This window comes from Hyperolius riggenbachi, chromosome 1 (assembly GCF_040937935.1).
Source record: "Hyperolius riggenbachi isolate aHypRig1 chromosome 1, aHypRig1.pri, whole genome shotgun sequence".
NCBI lineage: Eukaryota > Metazoa > Chordata > Amphibia > Anura > Hyperoliidae > Hyperolius > Hyperolius riggenbachi.
In genome coordinates this window covers 256,336,583-256,360,408 of record NC_090646.1, presented here as the reverse complement: position 1 = coordinate 256,360,408, position 23,826 = coordinate 256,336,583, and the positions used below count along the sequence as shown (strand labels likewise).

Sequence of the window (23,826 nt, the reverse complement as noted above, 5' to 3'; positions counted from 1 at the left end):
ATAACCACCCATCAGTAAGACTTGCAACCTGAGCTTTATCTCCTATGCTTATATAAAGATCACATATTATTATAGAAATCATTAAGGTGGCCGCACACCATACAATTTTTTTAAAATATCTGTTTAATTTAAGAATTGCAATCAATTTTTCTGACTGTAACATTTCAAAATTCTGACCAATGTACCACACTCGTATGTTCAATTTTTCCCCAATTATAATAAAAATGATTGGAAACTGAGAAATCTGCTAGAAAAATTGAAGAAAAATTCCCAGCATTCTGGATCGATAAAAAATGAAAAAAAAAATGGAAATCTGATCAGATTTTTCAGTCGAATGGAAAAAAAAGCTTTTTATTTATTTATTTATTTTTTGGAAATCTGATCATATTTATCGAATTTCTGTAAAATTGGATCATTTTATTGTACTCTGTGTGGCCACCTTAAAGGTGGCCACACACCATAAAATGTTTAAATATCTGTTCAATTTAAGAATTGCAATCAATTTTTCCTGACTGATTGTAACATTCCAAAAATCTGACCAATGTGCCACATGCCTGTGTTAAATTTTTGCCCAATTATGATAAAAATGCTTGGAAACGCTGACAAAATTGCTAGGGTATGCATATTAATAAACTGACAATCTAACAAACACCATACAATCTTTAGAAAGATTGAAGAAAAATATCTGGCATTCCGGATCAATCAAAATCGAAGAAACCAGGAAATCCGATTGGATTTTTCAGTCGAATGAAAAAAAAGCTTTTGATTTTTTTGCGGGAGATCCGATCGTTTTTATCGAATTGCCGTAAAATCGGATCATTTTATTGTATAGTGTGTGGCCACCTTTAGAGTGTACAGGCTGTCTACTGCTTATTACCCTGTTCCGTTTCAAGAGATTGTTAGTTGAATTTGTAAGTTGAATCCTGTGTTAAATATGGTGAAATGTGGATAAATTACAACTCTGTATTTGGACATGTAGTGTAAACAGTTTTTTTAGTTGTTTTCAATTTTGTTTATCAATTTTAGTTTATACAATAGTGTAACAATTAATAATAGACATATGTAATAAAAAAACAAAACAGTGTTGTACAGGGGAGTAATTATAAATCATGGGTGTTCACCAGCAAAACGAATGCACAATCTAATCCCTACCATAGTCCTATGTCAATATATCGTGTTTGTATCGTAGTCTAGGGCCAGTTTAGAGAGAAGCCAATGAACTTATCTGTATATTTTTGTGTCTTTTGGGGGGATGTGGAAGGAAAACTGAGTGTCCAGAGGAAACCCACACAGACATGGGAAGAACATAGACAGTCTATGCAGATAGCGCCCTGGCTGGGATTTGAACCAGGAAAAGAGGAATTGAGGCCTCCTACCCAAGAGTTCTCGGATATTTCGCTAAGAAATGTTCAACCACAGCAAGTTTACAAGATTCTACACGTTCACAAGAGTCAATATGATCTATGGTCTATCTTGAGCCACCAAGATAACTGTTTTGGACTTGCGTCATGCAAGTTCGGATTCTCAAAAGTCCCTATGTGAGAGGATAGGTGTGACCGCATAGAGTATGTTAAAGGGAACCTAAACTGAGAAGGATATGGATTTTTCCCTTTTTTAAAATAATACCAGTTGCCTGACTCTCCTGCTGATCCTGTGTCTCTAAGGGCGCTTTCACATTAGGGCAGATTTTCTGCGTTTCAACGCAAAGGATAAAGTTTGCGTTACCCAAGGTGAAATGAAAGTCCATAGACTTTCATTTTAGCTTTCACATATAACGCAGCCTTTTTGTGCGTTGCGTTGCACTGCACCCAGGCGCAGTTTTTCGGCCAACGCTAGCTTTATGCGTTACAATGTTAGTCAATGTAAAACGCACACTATGCGCGTTTTTAATCCGTTAACGCAGGCAATCAGTCCCAGAATGCAACAGAAGAACAATGTAGAAAGTTGAAAACTAAAAGAAAAAAAAATTACCTGCGTTTTCCTATGTCCTGTAACGCATTGAAAACGGATTAAAAACGCACACTCACTGCAGTGCACTGCAGTGCAAAACGCATTAAAACGCATACAACAAAACGTATGCTTTGAGCGTTCTCCAACGCAAGCTCTGATGTGAAAGAGCCCTAATACTTTTAGCCACAGCCCCTCAACAAGCCTGCAGATCAGGTGCTCTGACTGAAGTCAGACTGGATTGACTGCATGCTTGTTTCAGGTCTGTGATCCTGCCACTACTGCAGCCAAAGGCATCAGCAGGACCGGCAGGCAACTGGTATTGTTTAAAAGGAAACATCCATATTTTTCTCAGTTTAGGTTCCCTTTAAGGGCACTTGCACTCTGTTATGAGTTTGAACTGCAATGGAGACTTAGGGCCTGTTCATACTTGCTGCGTTTGTAGAACGCGTATAAATTCAAAGAAACGCAAGTTGAAAAACGCATGCGTTTTTCTTGCGTTTGAATGCGTTTTCTATTGCGTTTTGCACAAACACGTGACCCAGGGGAAAAAAAAGAATTATGGGAACCGCAGAGGAAAACTGACGCTAAAAACGCAATAGTACGCGTTTTTGATGCGCGTCCATAGACTTTCATTGCGTCCGTTTCTATGCGTATCGCACAGAACTGCGTGCAGCAATGCGGATGAGAAACGTATGCGTCTCATACGCATACATGTGAACTAGCCCATTCAAAAGCATTAGGAGCCGTTTCTATGCGTTTTTGGTACCAGTACGCGTTCCCTGAAAACGGCTAGGAACGCATATAGTCTGAACAGGCCCTTAACATAGACTTGAATTCAAAGCCTGCATGCAGCGAGTTAGATTAAGGCGATCCTTTACAGACAGACGTGTAAACAGCCTCATAGAATTGTTTGAGCAGTGAGTTGGCATGTAGAATTATTCAGCAATGCACTAGACTTATGGCTGATGGCAAATCGACCAGTGTATGGCCACCTTATTTAGTGTGCAAGGGCCCTAATGCTATGTTGCACCAAATGTGAAAAGTTTATGTAAGGGAGAATATTACACTAACATGGTCTATTTTTTCCATCTGTAATTGTGTCCAGTTGACTGGTCTTAAGAGGTTGTCTGCTATTTGTGCCCAAAGGGGTATGTGCATGATGATGTTGGTCAGCAGTGTAAGGGTAATTGTGCTGCGATGTAATATTTCAAAGAATTTGGGAATGAGGGAAGTTTTTATTTTTTTATTTTTATGGAGGTGCATATTAATTTATGTAATTTGCATCTCAAGGTTCCAACAATGAATTATTTTATGCTGCCTCATGCTGGGGCTACTGGGCAATGCAGTGTCTAGCTGGGGCTACTGGGCAATGCTGCCTCGTGCTGGGGCTGCTGGGCAATGCTACCTCATGCTGGGGCTGCTGGGCAATGCTACCTCGTGCTGGGGCTAATGGGCAATGCTGCTTCGTGCTGGGGCTACTGGGCAATGCTGCCTCGTGCTGGGGCTACTGGGCAATGCTGCCTCGTGCTGGGGCTACTGGGCAATGCTGCCTCGTGCTGGGGCTACTGGGCAATGTTGCCTCGTGCTGGGGCTACTGGGCAATGCTGCCTCGTGCTGGGGCTGCTGTGCAATGCTGCCTCGTGCCGGGGCTGCTGGGCAATGCTGCCTCGTGCTGGGGCTACGGGGCAATGCAGTGTCTAGCTGGGGCTACTGGGCAATGCTGTCTCGTGCTGGGGCTACTGGGCAATGCTGTCTCGTGCTGGGGCTACTGGGCAATACTGCTTGGTGCTGGGGCTATTGGGCAATGCTGCCTAGTGCTGGGGCTGCTGGGCAATGCTGCCTCGTGCCGGGGCTGCTGGGCAATGCTGCCTCGTGCTGGGGCTGCTGGGCAATGCTGCCTCGTGCTGGGGCTGCTGGGCAATGCTGCCTCGTGCTGGGGCTGCTGGGCAATGCTGCCTCGTGCTGGGGCTGCTGGGCAATGCTGCCTCGTGCTGGGGCTGCTGGGCAATGCTGCCTCGTGCTGGGGCTGCTGGGCAATGCTGCCTCGTGCTGGGGCTGCTGGGCAATGCTGTCTCATGCTGCTTTGAGTACAAATTGAAAAGCTCTGAATAGAGGGTCAATTTAAATGGGCTATTGGGTTAGAGTACATATTTTCTTGGGCGTTAAGGAAATTTCCCTGAATTTAATGTTCTTGAGGGCAAAAAAAAACCAGATGGCCATGATTAGCAAGCAAGAACATTTTCGGTGTTATGAGATGCAGGGTTAATTGGTGGCACTAAAATTTTGCATTTTTTCAGACATTTTTTTTCGGAGTCATTTTTCTAAAATTGATGAATCTTACTTGACTGTCTTGTATGTAAGATATGAAAACAAACTATTCAGTATATTTGTCACCATAGCAGCAATTAATTCATAGCGTAGATTTAGAGATAAAATTGGTGCATAACTTTTCATGTTTTATCATTCCTGTTGTTCTTGGGGAGTACCGTAACTTGAAGCTTCACAATACATTTTAGGATAACCTTGACTTTCATCAGAAGAGTGAAGAAGTGTGGCGTTCATTCATAAAGGCCGCTGTACACACGACACTTAAGGTGCCCATACATCAGACGATGTATGGGCAGATCCATCAAGAGACGGATCTTTCTCTGATTGAATCTGATTTGGAGAGTGAACAGTTGCCCGCACATACACTGCAGGCTGATTCCCGATTGATTTCAGCATGAAATCTCTCAGGAATCAGCCTTGTGACGCATCATCCGCTGCCTTGCCCCCCCCCCATATAAAATGTTCTCACCCAGTGCCCTATACTTTCCTTGACCGTGTCCGCTGCTGGCTCTGACTCCATCCACAATTTTCATATACGCCCCCATGTGGTTGTCGGCGTGTATGTGGCCGCTTGTGTGATGTCACACATGCACTGACATTACACCGGCAACCACATGGGGGACGTATATGAGAATTGCAGACGGAGCTGGAGCCAGCAGTGGATTTGAACAGGCAAAGTATAGGGCACTGAGTGAGAACATTTTGCGTAAGGGGGGGAGGGGGGGGAACGACACAGCATCGGGGATTTCACCACGTTCATCGCTTATCCTAATATCGCTCGCCATTACCGCCACGCACTCGATCGACCACGACAGCCCGATATCTTGCAGCATGTCCAATGGATACGTATGACCAATTTCGGCCCCGCAATTGGTCGCATCGTCAATCTTGGCAGCACTGATTTTTGTCTGATTCAATGATTATTGGATAGTCTACCGGCCGCCAAGTCGATAGATGTATGGTTACCTTTAGCACTTCTGCTGTGATGGAGAACACAATTGCACAGGTCCATGTGGGGCTACATTATGTATATATATATATATATATATATATATATATATATATATATATATATATATATATATATATATATATGTATATGTATATGTATGTATATATATATATATATATATATATATATATATATATATATATATATATATATATATATATATATATATATATATATATATATTATACAAAGTTGTCCGTAAGTTTGATATCTATAGAATTTCTTACGGTGTCCAGGTAGTCCCCGACTTACGAACGCCCGACTTATAAACGACCCGCCGATACGATTGGCATGGATTCTGTGTTTCCATGGGAACAAGTCATTTTTTTTTTTTAATTGGACTTGTAGTTTTTGAGAAAATCTATTTTAAAAAATGGCTTTTGAACATGAATAAGCAGTTACAGAGGGCAGAGGTGACACAGAGGGAGACACTGGAGGCCCAGGGGGGCACAGAGGAGGTTCTGGGAACAGAGATGGCACAGTGTTCCAACTTAAGAACAGATTCAGGTTAAGAACGAACCTACAGTCCCTATCTCGTTCGTTAACCGGGTACTACCTGTATTAAAAAAAAAATCTGCAGATTTTTACCTTGGTTGCATGTCTCTTCTGTTGATAGCTTTATAGATGTTTCTCTATTTTTCCTCTGCAGGCTAAACATTGATAAGGTTTTATTTTCCATATCTATAACATTTGGCATTGGTTCATTTACTACCATTAATACTCCCTATTTAAGTAGTTTCTCCTGATTTTCTAAGGTAGGAAGTTTTGTGGAGGGAATGGAGTAAAGGTTACTTATGATAATGTGGTCAGCATTAGAAACCAGATAAAAGTATGGCACACTTGCCTTGCAGCACCAGGGTTCAAAGTTCAGCTCATAGGTCACAATGTACTTGGAAGCCCATATGTTCTGTCTGTGTTTGAAAGGTTGTCTCCTTGGCACTGTTTTTTTTTTTTTGGGGGGGGGCAAATCCACAAAACATACTGGTACATTGACCATTGACACCAACCCGGATCGCTCAGAAACAGCCTTATCGGTCTGCAGACAGACTGTACACACGCTGGACTGTCGCTGGAACGCCCGCCCAGCGGGAGGTGACAACGGACCTGTCGTTGCCTTTAGTACGGCGTGTGTACGGGCCTTAAGGCATTAAAGAGGACTTGAACTAAAAAAAAAGTCACTAAATTGAGACTCGTTATCCTCTTTATCCCTTAGTAATTAATTATTAGATAAAAAACACTTGTCACATGCAATATAAAAATATATATAGTTGCACAATTCAACTTTGAGTAAAAGGTTTTTTTTTTTTTTTTTAGACTGGCAGGCTCCATGTTGCAGCTCTCACTCCATGGAAGGTGCAGAGTCAGATTCCCTGGGCGGTGTTACAGGTGTCCCATTCACGCCCACTAAACGAGATTTACAGCCCTGTGTCATGATGTCATCAGTAGAGATGTGGTGAACGGTTCCCGAACCGTTCGCCGGCGAACATCTCTTATTCCATGGGCCTCTTACTACTTCCGGGTCGCAATGACCCGGAGTAGTACGCCTGCGCTGCCCGGCGGAGCGCCTCCTAGATGGGCTCTCTGTTGAGCACTGTCCCTCTACTCCGCTTCTAGCTTCTCTCTTCCCCCCCTCCACCATCTACTCTGCTAGGCTCTCTCGTGCCTTCTTCCCTCGGCTGTCTGCTCTCCCTCCTCCAATAGCTCTCTCTCCCTCCTCTCCACTCCTCTAATCCCCTCTCTCGTCCCTCCGCGGTCTGCTCCACCTGAGTCAGCTCTGCCTGTCATTTCCCCTTCTTCTGCCTTCCGAGGAGGCGCCAACTGACGACGTAAATTGTAAACAAAATATGCCTGCAAGAACTCTAGCGAGCATATTACATAGTGGGTGGCATTTAGCTGACGTACAAGGTTTCCCAGCGTTCTCTTCAAGCCTGCTGCCGCAGCAGCCTTCGTCACTGGTGGGAGGGGATTATTTCAATTATAAGTTTTATTTACATGTTTTTATCATATATTGCACACTTTTTTGACTATGATTTTTAAAAAGGATTCTGATGTTTTTTTTTTTTATTTAGAGTTCAGGTCCACTTTAAGGAAAAGGTTTATGCTATATAAATGCATGATAGTAACTACTTTCCCAAACAAATAAAAAGGTTTCTTCTTCTACTGACGGTGTTGCTATTGGGAAGAGTTGGGGCTAATTTAGGTGGATGGTTCAGCGACGGTAAACGACGGCTGCAGCACTCCTCACTTAAATATATGTCCATTCATGTGAATGGACAGCCATCAGTACTATCGCTAATTGTCGTTAACGCTACTGCCGCGTTTCAATCACAATTTTTACTGTTGTCTGCCCGGCGCTTAGCCAATCCTGGAAGCAACATATTGCTTCCAGGAACATTTACTGCCACGCTTCCCTGTGGGGATGAAAAACACCACACGCCTGGAAGCGGTGCTAAATGCTTTTCTGCATGCTTGCAAAAAAAGCATTTGGAACGAGACGCCGAGCTGCCGAGAGTGGCTGGTTCAGACGTCCACCTGAACCAGCCATTACTCCCTGGCATTTCATGCTCAATAGAAAACGTAGGGGATATTTCTAGGGGGATGCAGACATCATGTCAGAGAGTCTCAGCTTTATCCAACACCAAAAAAAGGAAGAAAATGGATGAAGTTTGGCCTTACAATTAGTCCATAGCAATTTGATCATAGTTTGTGTAGTTAGTTATGAGCTTATATGGTTACTAGTTTATTTTCAACCTAACATATTTGAAAGGGACACAAACTGCACAAGAAAAATAGTTAATAGTTAACATCTGAGAGTCATCAATGCTGTGTTAAACAGCCATAATAAATTCTTATCTGGCAGTGTTCACACAGTATTACAGGAATGACAGGTCCACAAGTCTGATCACTGCTAATGAGTTAAGCTGCCTACAGCATCCCCTTGAGGATCTAGCTCAATACAGTGGTGTATGAGATGAGCTCTGTACTGACATGTCGCTTGGGTGTGCTCGAAAGTTGTGTACTGTTTCTATAGCGAGGGAGGGAGGGAAAGTGGCATGGTGCATGATAGAGTGGCTTCTGGTTGGTGGGGAAAGGAGGCAGATATTGCAGTAGTTTACCAACAAATGCAGCGTGATGAATCTCTAAAGCGGATCCGAGATGAAAAACGAACTAGTAACTTGTCTATATATCGTATGTACAGTTTAGATGGTTTAAACAGCACATCTGTCTGCATGCTGCTTTAATAGAATATGATTATTTCTTCCTGTGATACAATGAGGGCAGACATGTTGTTTGTAAACATTACACAGAGGCAGGCTTATCTGCACCATCAGACTGAAAAAACACTAATCCCCCCTCCTCCTCCCTCCTCCCCTCTGCCTCTGAAATCTCTGGCTAGTGATACCTCCCCCTCCTCCTGCCCAGACTGAGCTCCCATGAGCCCTTGCTACTGCCAAGGCTCTCTGAAAACTGTTGGTGGGGCTTATTTAGTTTATAGGGAATTAGAGTATTAAAACAAAAACAAAAAAGTATTTGGCTTGAGGAGTGCCCTATAAACTATAGGAAAGGAACACAATTATGCAATGAGTAAAAGTTTATCTCGGATCCACTTTAAGCGACTTTGTGGAATACCTGTATACATGCTAGATTATTTGCAAATACGGCCCCAAACAGCCATTTCAACTGAGTTCCGACTTGCATGCGTATGAGACTTTCTTCTTTCTATCCTTTCTCTTTTTTTTTTTTGGCTTTTTCTTTCTGTATTCTCCTGGTATGCTGCTAATATTCGGATCAGTATCTGAACTTTTCAATCTTGCAAGGTTATGTATCTCCTTCAGGTTGACAAAATTAAGTTGACTTATTAAGATTGGAGGAGAGAAGTTATTCAGCAAATCTGTACTGGATTTCTTTACAGTGTGTGTCAGGTCAAAAAAGTTTGCAACCCCTTACTTGATTCATATTAGCTATATGTGCAAAGCACGCAGCCACATGCCCACAGCCACTCGATTGTGGTGCCGATCGGATCGCAGAGTCCCACAATCAACTTTACAAGGAATATTGTGTGTGATGTCAGCCAGCGAACCACTGTTCCCATTCATTGTATGTTGATTGCAGGGTTGTTTGCGGTGTCTCTGTGCTTCGGCAGTAAACAAGTTTTTTTTTGCCCAATTTGATATTTGATTGTCAAACCATTGGGGTGCGGGGGGGACCCAGTTAGATACTTACCTCATAGAGGTAAGCGTCTGGATGATCCATAGGCTTCTCAGATCCTTCTTGTTAGAACCCTAGACTTTGCGCCCATGCTCCTGTCCATGTACGAGCACAGCTGCACAGTTCAGGCGTGCATTAGCACAGAGCAGCTCGCGCATGTAGGAAAAAGCCGTGCACGCAGTACGAACCGATTCGACAAGCCCTTGTCAAAGCAAATGCAGGCGGTTTTATGTACAGTATATTTTCTATCTCGTCACTTTCCTGGTCCTAAAAAAAACATTCCAGTACACCTGGGTTTAGGCAAGTATGTTCACAAAAAGTGCTAGTTTTAGATTGTGCAAAACATCAAAATAATACATAATAAATGCATATAGCCACATTAACCAATAAAATAACTTCGTGCTATAAATTCATGAACCATAAAGTACAACCAGCAAGAGTTTAATCTGCCAATTCAATTACTGTGAAGCGCTATCAGCAAAAATTAATCTATCCCTAATAAGGTGCTATGTATAGCTAATGGAACAGCAGATAGGTAGACGAATGGTGCTATATAGAAATTAAAGTTATCCTAAAGGCCAGGAAATAGTGTCTAGTGCTGTGCGAATGCTCAAATAGCGCAGCTAGATTCATTGGGTTTGTACCAGCTTCTGAGGGGCTTTCAGCCAATCTATTTTACTAGACACCTTACAGAATAAAAGTCCACATTAATCTTACAAATAGGAGACTCTGCAAGTATTTAACAAAAAGTAAATGCATAACTTATGCGGCATCATACAGGTCCAAGCAAAGATTTGCAGTTCTGAGTGATTTCATGTGACAGCTACACTGTATGCAGCAGAATGGTATGTGTTTACTGCACCGCTCTTTCTGTACCTGATGTAACATGGTTCCTTCCAGTACTTTTCTTTTTATAGTGAGCTGATGGGTAACTGTGCTTTTTACAGATAGGTGGAATCATTTTAAAGGCAATAAGGATTTATGATATATACTTTTGTTGCGTGTTATGCCTGACTGCAATTCTACTTTAATTGAATACAGTGTAATGTTTGTACAGTTTTATAGCTAACATCTGAAACTGTAAATATTTACGCAAAACACAATGCCAGTGTATTACTCCAGTGTTTTGTTTTGATAAAAAGCTGTTTTGTTTTATCAAGATACTGCAATGAGTCTGTACAGCTAATAATGCATATGCCTTTGAAAATAAGTGTTAGCACAATGCCGTGTTTGTAAAGTTTTATATTAAAAACCTTTGAACAAAAACTGTGCATAACAACATTTACTATCTACAGGAGGACAATCCTATCAAAATGGCCGGAAAGAATTCTCATACTTCTGTGGAGATTATTGAACCAGCCATAAATGGCCTTCGTGAATCGAACAATCCAAAGCGAAGACTACATGCCGCCACATTAACTTTTCATAACATCAACTATAGGGTGAAGATGAAGTCCGGCTTGATATGCAAACGAAAAGTTGTTGAAAGGCAGATTCTGTCAGAAGTCAAGTAAGTGTTTTTTTTCCTGTTATGTTCATGTTCTGTCATCCATATATGCGCTATCCATCTTATAGTCCAGGAAATCTGATTGGCTGCTAGAGTTTGTGAAGTGTAAGTTAATGCTGGCTGTGTGGTATTGCTCTATAAATATTGCTGTTTGGTTTACTGCTTCAGAGTGGATTTTGCCACCTGTAATATTTCTCATCATTTGGGATCATGGGATTAAATGAATAAAAATAAAAAATCTATAATAATAATAAATAAAATGCCTTTCTGATGAAGACTACTATTGTCTAACTCACAACTTGCATGCTAGTTCCAGGACAGAGAACCTCTTGATAAAATAGAACTGGCACTCAGCCTAGAACATCAGCCTATATGATGAGATGATAAGGTGGGATCTGAGCAACTTTACTATCCTGCCCATCTCTGTGTTTCCCGTGCTCTCTCTATGTTCTGGGTTGTCCCCACATGTACGCTCCACTTATATAGGAATAACTCAGGACTTAAGAGGCGGAGGAGCTGTGTTGCTTGCAAAATTTTGCCAAAGTATTTTCGATTTAGACTGGCAGCCCCGCTACCAGCTCTCGACCCACAACCCGCTTTCTGGTGAATCTGGTACCCGCACCCGAACTGCAACCTGATTAAGATCAAAACGAGTACCCGAACCCGACCCGCATTTCGGGTAATCCATGGGTACCCGAACCTGATGCAGGCCTCTACTCCGGTGGATGCCAGGAGCAATTCAGGACAAAACTGGGTGGGGACAGGTAAAAAAGTTGATTTATTGCAGGTAAGTGTGAGTTTTTCTGTGTAAACCCTGCACACAAAATCTTTAATGTAATTGCATTAAAAATTAGGCATTTAAAATAAATTTGCAACGCTATTTATGTAAACCGACCTCCTGCAGCTTTTTGTAAGTTCCCAGATCATTATTTTCAATAGCCCAATAAATCCTCACATAGCAAAGATCACAATCAGATCTGCCCTCAGTAATCATGTCACAATGGCCCATATGCAATTCACTTTTTTACCTGAGTTTTCCCCTAGGAGATAATTTTTAATTTTCTATTTAAAATAACTTTCCAGCGCTTTTCAACTAAAAAAGTACCCAAAAGAGGTTGAAAGTGTACAATCAAAATTATTTTGAGCATTTTCTTGCTTTCTGGTGGCTTAAAAGGCATTTTATTGACAATTTAAAAAATGTCAACTTGGAGAAAACTAAGGAGGAAAAATGAATTGCATATGGGCCAATTTGTCTTGTGGCTATTCCATAATGCTGGAAGTCTCCACAGCAGCCAGGAATGACCAGGTTCATGAAATCCTATGTGGGGAGAAACCTCTCTCTCCACATGGACTCAGGACACCGTGACATGGTTACAGGCATCCTGTTGGACTTCTGTGACCTAATGCTGTATGGCCCTATACAAGGCATTTAAAAATCAGCCATTCTCTTGCCATTTGACTGCCTCATTGTCTGTCTAATTAGGTAGTGTTGATAGTTAATTTGTGCTGCTGTATGGAGTAAATATACCCCACACAAAATATGAGGTGTGTTAGAACTTAAGGTCCGTACACACGCCGGACTTTAGGCAACGACGGGTCCGTCGTTGCCTCCCGCTGGGTGGGCGTGCCAGCGACAGTCCGGCGTGTGTACGCTCTGTCGTCAGACTGATACGGCTGTTTCTGAGCGATCCGCCCGGCAGATCGCTCAGAAACAGCCGTATCAGTCTGACGACAGAGCGTACACACGCCGGACTGTCGCTGGCATGCCCACCCAGCGGGAGGCAACGACGGACCCGTCGTTGCCTAAAGTCCGGCGTGTGTACGGACCTTTAGTCCAGTCTTATAAATGTGCTGTAATTTTTAAGGTGGATAGTGGTAGGAGAGGGAAGATGACGAGGTGGGTAACATGGGTTTAAGGCATGAACCAACAGAACGATCTGCATGTGGAGGATAAAAAAGTTGCATAGCAGCAACCTGCTGCGAAGTTCTAAAGGGTCCTCAAAAACAGGCCCAACGCCATGGGCACTAAATGGCAGCTGCATAATGCCATTATAGTCAGTGGATGAATACTAAATCAGTTGCAGCCCACCCCTAAGTCTGGTCACAGGACCTTTCTTACTGTTCTTTTGCTCACTTGATGGCCTTCCCCCGTCAAGTGAGTCCTGCACAGGTGCAGGCATACTGCGCCTGCGTAGGACGTGCTTAAAGGGGGGTAAGGTGAAGAAGAATACATGTGGCTTGGGGCCAACTCTCATTCGTCTGAAAAGAAAACTAACAGGGAACGGAGGGCACTTGAGGACCGGCGAGGGCACAGGACAGCTGCAGAGGGATTGGGGAAGCCCCAGGTAAGTAAAACTTTTCAAGGGTTAAGGTTCCGTTTAAAGCATACCTGAACCGGTGAAAAATTTTTTTATTTCTCCTCCTTTTTTTTGGGATCAGACCCCATAGTATTTAAAACCCCTCGGCGTCCTCTGGATCTCCTTTTGTTTTTTTGCTGTTACCCCAGTTAAACAGTGCATGCACTGTCCAGGCCACTTGCCTCCTTGACAGTGTTCAGGTGTGCTTTAAAGTGAACCTTGAAAGGCAGTGCAGGAGGGGCAGATGGGATACAGAGGCATGCTCCCTGGTCCATGACATGCCTCTGTGTCCCCTATGCGCTCCCTCTCCCACCACCCGACAAACCTTAACACCCCCCGTGCACGCCACGCTGTGACACCCGCCACCCCCCCCCCAAAAAAAAAATTGACATTCAGCTTGTCGCCAAACTTGAGGGGTATGGGTGTCCCTAGCAGGAGACAAACTCCTCCAAAACGGCCACTAGGGGCATTCCTGATTCCCCTGCCACAGCTGCCATTGGGCAGCTCTGCCTCTGTCCTGTTGATCTTTTGGTGTCAGTGGTGTCTTGAGTCACGACCCTGAAACAAGCATGCAACTGATCCAGTCAGACGAGTCCGAGCACCTGATCTGCTTCATGCTTGTTTAAGGTCTATGGCAAAAAGTATTATAGACAGAGGATCAGGGGAACAGCCAGGTAACTTGCATTATTTAAAAGGAGATAAATATGGCAGCCTCCATATCCCTCTCAGCCTGGGTTCCCTTTAAGAGAAGCTAGATTTGTGCACTTCAGACCAGAAATAAAATTCAAGAGAGGAATGAGACTACTGCAATAGAGGCAATAACTTTGGAGAAAATCTATTTAACCAATAAGGTCTCTAATGAGCTAACTGCAGTCATGAAGCCAAAGCTCCTGGACCATGTGTTCTGTCTGTTCTTAGGGCTCTTTCACACTAGAGGCAGCGGTAGAAAAGGTCAAAAAGCTGCCTTTGGCTGTCAGCATTTCGGTGCGTTTTGAAGGCGTTTTAACGCCAATACATGATAATCAATGAAATGAGAAACTCTGCGGTCAGCCCTAAAAAAGCGTCGGGGAGCTTCAAAAGGCAACACTCAAAAACGCGCCGTTAAGTGTGAAAGGTAAAATGAAAGTCTATGGACTTTCATTTTACCATGGAAATCGCCAACTATGGCCCTGGCGGTAAAACGCCAAAAAAGGCCTCTAGTGTGAACGAGCCCTTAGAGGCAAGAACTTTCCTGCCCTGGCAGACATTGCAGAATCTAGAAACTGGATGTGTCTAGCACATGCTCTGCGATTGGGCATGTATTACTGCAGATCCCTCATGTAAACAAGAGATTATGTTAAAGCAAACCTGCGATTTATAAAACAAAGTTAGATACTTACCTCAGTAGAGGAAAGTCTATGGATCTTCCGCAGGCATCTCTGATCGTTCTTCTTGAGTACATTGAGTAAAACTGAACTAAGAATTTTTACGCCGTCTCTGTCCACCTCCCTGCCTGAAGTAACAATAAATGTTAATAACACTCCCATAACTTCAGCTCCCAAAGCTCGGTGCTTGGGGTGATATTCGACTCATCTCTCTCTTTTATTCCTCATGTTCACTCCATAACCAGCTCCTGCCATCTCCAACTCAAAAACATATCTCGCATCCGTCCTTTTCTCACTCAAGACACAACTAAAATGTTAATACCTGCTCTTATAATTTCTCGTCTGGACTACTGCAACATACTACTCTGTGGACTACCTTCTAACAAACTGGCCCCGCTCCAGTCGGTACTGAACTCAGCTGCTCGTCTCATTCATCTTGCTTCTCGATCTTCCTCTGCCGACCCTCTTTGTCAAACTCTTCACTGGCTGCAAATTAACCAGAGGATTCAGTTCAAACTCCTAACCCTAACCTACAAAGCTCTCCACAATCTCTCTCCCCGGTACATATCCTCACTAATTTCCAGATACAAACCCAATCGCAATCATGTGCAGATCGGCACATGATCTTCTGTTGTCCTCCTCTAGAATCAAATCCTCACATTCACGTTTACAAGACTTCGCACGCGCTTCACCCCTCCTCTGGAATGCCCTCCCTCAACACATCCGTCACTCGCCAACCTTTGTTGCCTTTAAACGCTCTCTAAAAACACACTTGTTCCAACAAGCATATGCGCTACCTTAGGCCACTTCCCTTTGTCCTAAGACCAAATTGCACTCCTTCTAGGTATCCTAAAACACACAGCCTCTATATATTTGCTGCATACTACCCCTCCTCCTGTTCCCGCCCCCATTCCTTTTAGATTGTAAGCTCGCAAGGGCAGGGTTCTCTCCCCCTTTTATTTCTTGATAACCATTATACATTTTATTCATCATGTTAATTTTATCACTGTCATTACCAATTCTATAATTCGTTTTTGTATCATTCTTTGAATTTTGTCACTAATTATGTATCTTGTATTTTGGTGTACACCATTGTCTGTATTATAATGTACCCCATGTTTGTTTCTTACTTTGTACAGCACCACGGAATATGGTGGCGCTTTATAAATCAATAATAATAATAATAATTGCTGGTCACTGAGAATCTCCTTCTTCGGGGTCATGCTCTCGTCCATGAACGGACGCGTCTCAGTGCTTCAGCACGGGCCTTCTTGCACCTGCACAGTGCGGCTGCGCTCATACACAGGCTGGAGCGCAGCTGAGCGAACCTTTTTGACTAGCCCGAGTTGAATAAGGATCTTGGGCTTCCCTCGACTGAGATATCCAACTTTGCTTTATTTTTGCCTTCAGGTGCACTTTAAGTAAAAGTGGCCTAAGAAATACCATCAACGGGGCTTCCCAAGGGATGGTCAAGTAAGATGCCAATAATTTTATGCTAAAGAACTGATGTAGTGAACATGGTTTGAATTCGCCTTAGACTTCTTTTAGATGAATGGCTAAAATGCGCTCTTGTCAGGCAATTCGACCTCCCATCTGGCAGCACTTTTCGGCTGCAATTTTTCCAGCCAAATGGCAGCGTTCATAACCCCAAGCATGTCAGCGTCTGGGTGAGGTTATCTGGGGATCAAAAAATTAGTAATGTTGTGTCTGAACACAGCCGTGACAGCACTCAATATGGTGTCTACCTCTCCATTGCCCGTTACTATGAGCTATCAAGCATCCAGTCCCAGCTGACAGGTGGAGAAAGAGACTTTAGGTACTTAACATACCTAACATACACCCTTTTGTGTCATGGAATGTTATTAATTTAATTGCTTGCACACTGTTAGACATTTATACATTTTAGTCATCATGTTAAATCAAATTGTAATCAGCAGTGCTGTATCTTGTATCAGTGTTCATATTTGATGTATTTCATTGTCTGTATCATTATGTATCCCTTGTTTGTTTTCTTACATTGTACAGCGCCACAGAATATGTTGGCGCTTTATAAATAAATAATAATAATAATAATAACGTCCTGAGGATGACTTCCTGATTTAAATATTCCTCATGGCTTTGAATCTGCATCAATTTGTAGGTTTTTCAACTTGGCACCTGGTCATTGTTTAAAAATGATTTTCCTGATTCTATTCATGACATCCAGAAGGTTGCTCAAACCATGAGAATTAATGAGCCATATTCACCTGGCTCTGAATCTAAAGTGTCAATTAAAATTCCTTCAAAGGTCTTACCAAAGGCCTCAGGACATTGTGTTGTCTACTTTCAAAACCCTAAGAATAAGTAAATGGAACATCTTCATTGTGATTAAGAACACGCGCATCATGACGGAAAAAAAGCAGACAGCAAGAAGCTGTCTGTTGTAGGATGCGCACAACGTTCAAATCCTGAGTGGGCCATCCACTATAAGGCCTAGTGCACACCAGAGCTGTTCGGCTGCGGTTTGCGATCCGCTTGCGGGTGCGAATCCGCTAGGGTAATGTATTTCAATGGGCTGGTGCACACCAGAGCGGGAGGCGTTTTGCAGAACCGCATACTCCCGGGCTGCTGCAGATTTTGGTTTGCGGATGCGTTTCTGCCTCAATGTTAAGTATAGGAAAAACGCAAACCGCTCTGCGGATCTGCTAGCGGTTTTTGGTGTGCACCAGGCCTAATAGTCAGTGCAGTGTTTTTCCGTGCGCATGATTCCAGCAAGTTTGTTCATTACCTTAGAGCTCTACTTTTGTTAAAATGTACTTAAAACAAATCTCGAGTCAAAAGTTAAATACTTACCCCATGTATTCTGGTCTTGCACCATGCTCTCGAGACTATGGTCAAGGGTCTTCAGATTGCTCCATTCCATGTTCCAAAAAACAATTCCAAAAGACCGTTGGATAGTCTTACTATATGACAAAATGGACACCTTAAATAAATCACAAAGGGCATTAGCTCATTTTATCTTTGCTGCAGTGACTCAAACAATAGCACGAGCTTGGAAAACCCAATTTGTGTCATTTGAAGAAGTTAAACAAAGAGTGACGGCCTTTATGATTCAGGAACATCTGGCGGGTATATTAGATAAGTTGGACAAATACCACAAGATAGGGGATCCTTGGAAATTGTACATGGGCCTAAGTTAATTTATTGTACCAAATTGTTTATAGCATGACTTTAGTGGAATCAGACTTCCTGTCTTCTTCTTTTTCCTCTTTCCTTCTCTCTTTTTCTCTTTTCTGACTTTTCTTTCTTCCATCTGTCTTCTTTCGTTGACCCTCGGATCTTGTTGTTCAATATCCGCCTACAGTAGGCGCATTCTTTTGAGTATAGGATCCCTAATAATTTAAATCTTTATATATTGAGTGAGAAGCCATTGGCGTGACTCAAGTGTTCCTACATTCACCTTGTAGTCCTTCTGTAAGTGCCTACATTGTTAAATATTTTAATCTTTGTACAATTTCTATTGTATATTATATTATATCTTTCTCTCTTTTGAAAATTGAAAAAAACAATACAAATTTTGAAACAGAAAAGTTAAATACTTACCTAGAAAGGGGAAAGCCTCTGGATCCTGTGTAGAGGCTTTCCATGCCGTCCACCATTGCTGAATGTGCACCCCCTCCCAAAGGAATCAGGGCTTGGGGCCATGCTCCTCTGCAGGCATGAATGCAGCCATACTGTGTGATAACAGTCATGTCTGCGCAGTAAGTCGGAGTTGCTCGATTGCATCATGCCTGAAAGAAGTGTGGTGGCAATGTGCAGGAGGGTCCCAGGCAGTGGCAGAGTTCAGAACGACGATGTGGGAGGCCTATGGAGGGTCCAGAGGCTTTCCTCTCCTTGGGCAAGTATTTGATTTTTGGCCCAAGGTTCATCTTGGGTTCTTTTCAAGCTTTATCGTTTAGATATATTTGATGCAAACACTTTTAACTTTGGTACAGAAGATATTAATGCTGCTTTTAACCCTCCTGTTTGATATCTTTGCAGTCTTTCTAATGGTGGCCATACGTGGTACACTTTTTTTCATCCAATCTTACCATTTCTATGTAGTATAAGGGTAAATTAAATGAATATATTGAAAGGATAATTTAGGCAGTTCCCTTATATTACATAGAAATGGTAAGATTGGATGAAAAAATTGTACTATGTATGGCCACCATCAGGGTGTGTTGCTGAGGAACAAAAAGCAATGACACATTTTGTGCTTACCTGCAATTTTTTTTCTCCGAAAGTGGCACAATTTAACCCACTGAACAAATGTTTTTTGCGCCGGTAACTTGTGTTACCCATGTGGTGCAATTTCAGGATAATCACATTGCTCAGGTTTGCTAAGCACGGTCCTTTTTTTTTTTTTTTTTTTGCGGACATTTTATGTCTTCTTCTTCACCGTAGGTAGGCAGGTGTGCTGCTTTCAAGAAATAAGAGAAAAGGGTATTTCCAATTAATACCAAAATGTGGCATTTCTTGAATAACTTGCTTGTGTTGCTTTTTGTGTTTATACACAAAAATACAATAAATGTGGAGTATACATGAAGTTAACCTCATTGTTCACTTGCTAGACTTATCAGAGTTGAGCTCATCCACTGTTTGGTTTTGTACTGTCTTAAGGTGGCTATACTTCAGTAGACTTGGCAGCTCATCAACCATCAGATTTATCACTTCTGATGAAAATTGGTGCCGCCAAGAGCATGCTCGTTCAACAGTTTGACCAATTTTGGGCCAAAATAAGTTGCATGTAACAATCGGACATGCTGGTAAATCTCAGGCTGACAGGCTTGATTGGATGTGCCATGGTATCTATGTGCAATAATCAGGAACGTTACAGAAAACCCTGGCCATGTCCGTCCCCCTCCCCCAAATGTAGATGTGATCCTTCCCGGTGCCTGCGCATTAATACATGCCTGTCCGGTGTCCTTCGCTGTCTCCACACTCTTCTTCCTCATTCGCTCCTCATACCAACATGTTGCACGAGGAGTACATGTGCAGGGGCAGCTAGGCTAGGCAGCCTCACTAAGCCAATTTCCGAAAGATTCCTTGCTGAAATTGATTAGGAATTGGCTTGTGGTTTATGGCCACCAACAGATCTCTCTCTGATCTAATCTAATTGGAGAGAGATCTGTCTCTTGGTCGTTTGGTAAACAAAATCGCTTGATGTATGGCCATCTGCAAAGACCACAAGCACATGGAGATGCTTGTTCTTGTTTACAATCCTATTTGAGTTTGCCTTAATGTCGCCACTAACAATACACATTGCCGAACGATCGTTTGCGAACGATTCTTCGCAGCAACAATTAGAAATGATCGTTTGGGACCACTAATGAACAAAAATCTCCTAACCAGCCCGATCAGATTTTTCTGTCAATCAGATCGGATTGGTTAGATTTTTGTCGATCATTTCCGGTTGTTCATACAAAGTATCGTTTGTAAGCGATCATCTGGCAAATTGTATCATTAGTGCCCACCTTTAGAAATGAATTGAGAATTATCAGTCAGATTTGAGCTAGCAGAAAATTTTAGGCAAGCTAGATCAGTTGTAGGAACATGCATTTTTGATCAGAACAACTTCTGGTTATGGGTGCAATGTACTGTCCTGGCCAAAAGTTTTGAGACTGTCAAAAATATTAGTTGTCACAAAGTTTGCTGCTAAACTGCTTTTAGATCTTTGTTTCAGTTGTTTGTGATGTACTGAAATATAATTATAAGCACTTCATACTTTTCAAAAGCTTTTATTAACAATTACATGAAATTTATGCAAAGAGTCAGTATTTGCAGTGTTGGCCCTTTTTCAGGACCTCTGCCATTCGACTGGGCATGCTCTCAATCAACTTCTGGGCCAAATCCTGACTAATAGCAACCCATTCTTTCATAATCAATTCTTTGAGTTTCTCAGAATTAGTTGTTTTTTGTTTGTCCACCCGCCTCTTGAGGAATGACCACAAGTTTTCAATTGCATTTAGATCTGGGGAGGTTCCAGGCCATGGACCCAAAATTTCAACGTTTTGGTCCCCGAGCCACTTAGTTATCACTTTTGCCGTATGACACGGTGCTCCATCGTGCTGGAAGATGCATTGTTCTTCACCAACCTGTTGTTGGAAGAAGTTGCTGTTGGAGGATGTTTTGGTACCATTCTTTATTCATGGCTGTGGGTTTTTTTTGGGCAAAATTGTGAGTGAGCCCACTCCCTTAGATGAGAAGCAACCCCACACATGAATGGTCTCAGGATGCTTTACTGTTGGCATGACACAAGACTGATGGTAGCGCTCACCTTTTCTTCTCCTGACAAGCCTTTTTCCAGATGCCCCAAACAATCGGAAAGGGGCTTCATCAGAGAATATGACCTTGCCCCAGTCCTCAGCAGTCCATTCACCATACTTTCTGCAGAAGATCAATCTGTCCCTGATGTTTTTTTTGGGGAGAGAATTGGCTTCTTTGCTGCCCTTATTGACTTCAGGCCATCTTCCAAAAGTCTTCGCCTCACTGTGCGTGCAGATGCGCTCACACCTGCCTGCTGCCTTTCCTGAGCAACCTTTGCACTGGTTGCACTCCGATCCCGCACCTGAATCCTCTTTAGGAGACGATCCTGTCGTTTGCTGGACTTTCTTGGACGCCCTGAAGCCTTCTTAACGAATTGAACCTCTTTCCTTGAAGTTCTTGATGATCCTATAAATTGTTGATTGAGGTGCAATCTTAGTACCCACAATATCCTTGCCTGTGAAGCCATTTTTATGCAACACAATGATGGCTGCATGCGTTTTTTTGCTGGTCACTATGGTTAACAATGGAAGATTTCAAGCATCCCCTCCTTTTAACATGTCAAGTCTGCCATTCTAACCCAATCAGCCTGACATAATGATCTCCAGCCTTGTGCTCGTCAACATTCTCACCTGAGTTAACAAGACCATTATTGAAATGGTCTCAGCAGGCCTGCAATGACCGCAATGAAATGCAGTGGAAAGGTTTTTTTGGGATTCAGTTAAGTTTCATGGCAAAGAAGGACTTTGCAATTCATCCGAACACTCTTCATAACATTCTGGAGTAAGTATATGCAAATTGCTATTATAAAAATGTAAGCACCAACTTTTCTAATTTCCAATATTTTTGACAGTCTCAAAACTTTTGGCCAGGACTGTAAAAGTAGTTTTCTTTACAACTAGTTCCTTGCTGTGCTGTGTACAGTCAGACTAACAATACACTACAAAGGTGTTTATGCGGTCCAGCCCTGCCCTTGCAACGTGTTCACTCTAGAGAGATGAACTTTGTCATTTCCCTGTCACATTGTGTTAGTCCAGATTCTTTTAAAGATGGTGTTTTCTTCAAACGTTATACACGGAGTATATAGAATGGCGGAGATTCAACATCCTGCTAACCCAGGGAGGCCCTGACAGGAAAACGGGCAGCTTCCTTACATTAGAGATCAGTCCGTTAACTCATTCCAAACACTACACTTGAGATTTTTTTCTTGGATTTCACTTGTCAAATTTACTGTAACACCTGTTTAATATGTTTGCATTGTCGACTCTAAATGTTCATGTTCCTATATAATATGGAAAATGTAATATATTGTTTTACAGTAATACAAATGCATGATTGAGCATCAACGGAATATAAGAAAAAACAGTTAAATTCATTCATTTTTTTTGTAGGGACTGAATGGCTAATCAAATGAATTTAAATGAAATCCCATCAAACTGTTATTGTCCTCAAATTTAATTTATAATCTTAAGCAGGCCAGAACTATCAGATTGTGCTGGTGGTGTATACACTATGTAAACAAGGCATAAACATTCCTGCTGTTTGTGGGGGGGGGGGGGGGGGGGGGACTTTGTCCTTTTATCTTCTCACTAATCACTTCTCTAGGAATACATCTGATAATTTTGTCCTGAAGCCGGCAATGGTATATGAGTCAGCTTCAATCATATTTTTTACTGTGCTTAATGATTTAGAGGAAAGCATTTTTTTTATGATAATACTTTTATCTGTAGCACTAGAAACCAGAGAACTGTTTAGGGGTGTGAGGGAGGACCACTATACACCAGGGAACTGTAGAGAGGGAGGGGGCCAATGGGCACCATATAACTTTTTAGGAATGCGTGGGGGGGACCACTAGACACTCGGGAACTGTATAGGTGAGGGAAGTGGTTACTAGACTTTAACCTTCCTGGCGGAAAGCTATGCCGCCTGAAGGCACCGCTCAGGCCCCGCTGGGCCGATTTGCATAATTTTTTTTTGCTACACGCAGCTAGCACTTTGCTAGCTGCGTGTGCAATGCGGTCGCCGCCGCTATCAGTCGCGCCGCAGCCGCCCCCCCCCCCCCAGACCCCGTGCGCTGCCTGGCCAATCCGTGCCAGGCAGCGCTGTGGGGTGGATCGGAGTCCCCTTTGACGTCACGATGTCGGTGACGTCATCCCGCCCGTCGCCACGGCAACGGGGGAAGCCCTCCAGGAGATCCCGTTCTTTGAACGGGATCTCCTGATCGCCGGAGGGGCTGGGGGGATGCCGCTGAGCAGCGGCTATCATGTAGCGAGACCTTGTCTCGCTACATGGAATTTTTTTTTTTTTTAAAACTGCTTTGCTGCCCCCTGGCGGATTTTAATAAACCGCCAGGAGGGTTAAGATTGATCCACCACTTGGTAACAGTGTTCAATTTCTGCCAACTTTCATTGACTGTGTGCTTCACTGTATGGGACACAAATGCTGGATGCACTTTTCCAGGCATTTAAAAAAAATCTATATAATCTAGGCCTTAGTAATACAAATATGCCATTAATAACCACTTGTTTGGTGCATAGGAAAGAACTAGTACAAACTCTGAAACACCAGACAGTAAAAGTATTAACATAAAAAAGCTGTATGTCCCCTGATCTGGGAGAACACTATCCAATGCTGGCTTAACATACTTTCTCATTCGCACCACAATCACACCATGTAAGTATCCCAGTGATGCCACGGAATAGTCAGATTTGCATAAATATAGCTGCAATTAATGTAGAGTGGGTTGCAAAAGTATTCGGCCCCCTTGAAGTTTTCCACATTTTGTCATATTACTGCCACAAACATGAATCAATT

At 42.6% G+C, this 23,826-nt stretch overlaps 1 protein-coding gene across 4 annotated transcripts in view; it reads left to right on the top strand.

Moving 5' to 3' along the window:
* The window catches only part of LOC137547666 (broad substrate specificity ATP-binding cassette transporter ABCG2-like), a 228,864-nt gene that overhangs the window by 140,542 nt on the left and 64,496 nt on the right, over nucleotides 1-23,826 (top strand). For all 4 annotated transcript variants that reach the window (XM_068271110.1, XM_068271111.1, XM_068271109.1 and 1 more), the window contains one exon: nucleotides 10,795-11,009. In XM_068271110.1, coding sequence (XP_068127211.1) covers nucleotides 10,795-11,009 — 215 coding nt within the window. The remainder of the gene's footprint in view (nucleotides 1-10,794; nucleotides 11,010-23,826) is intronic.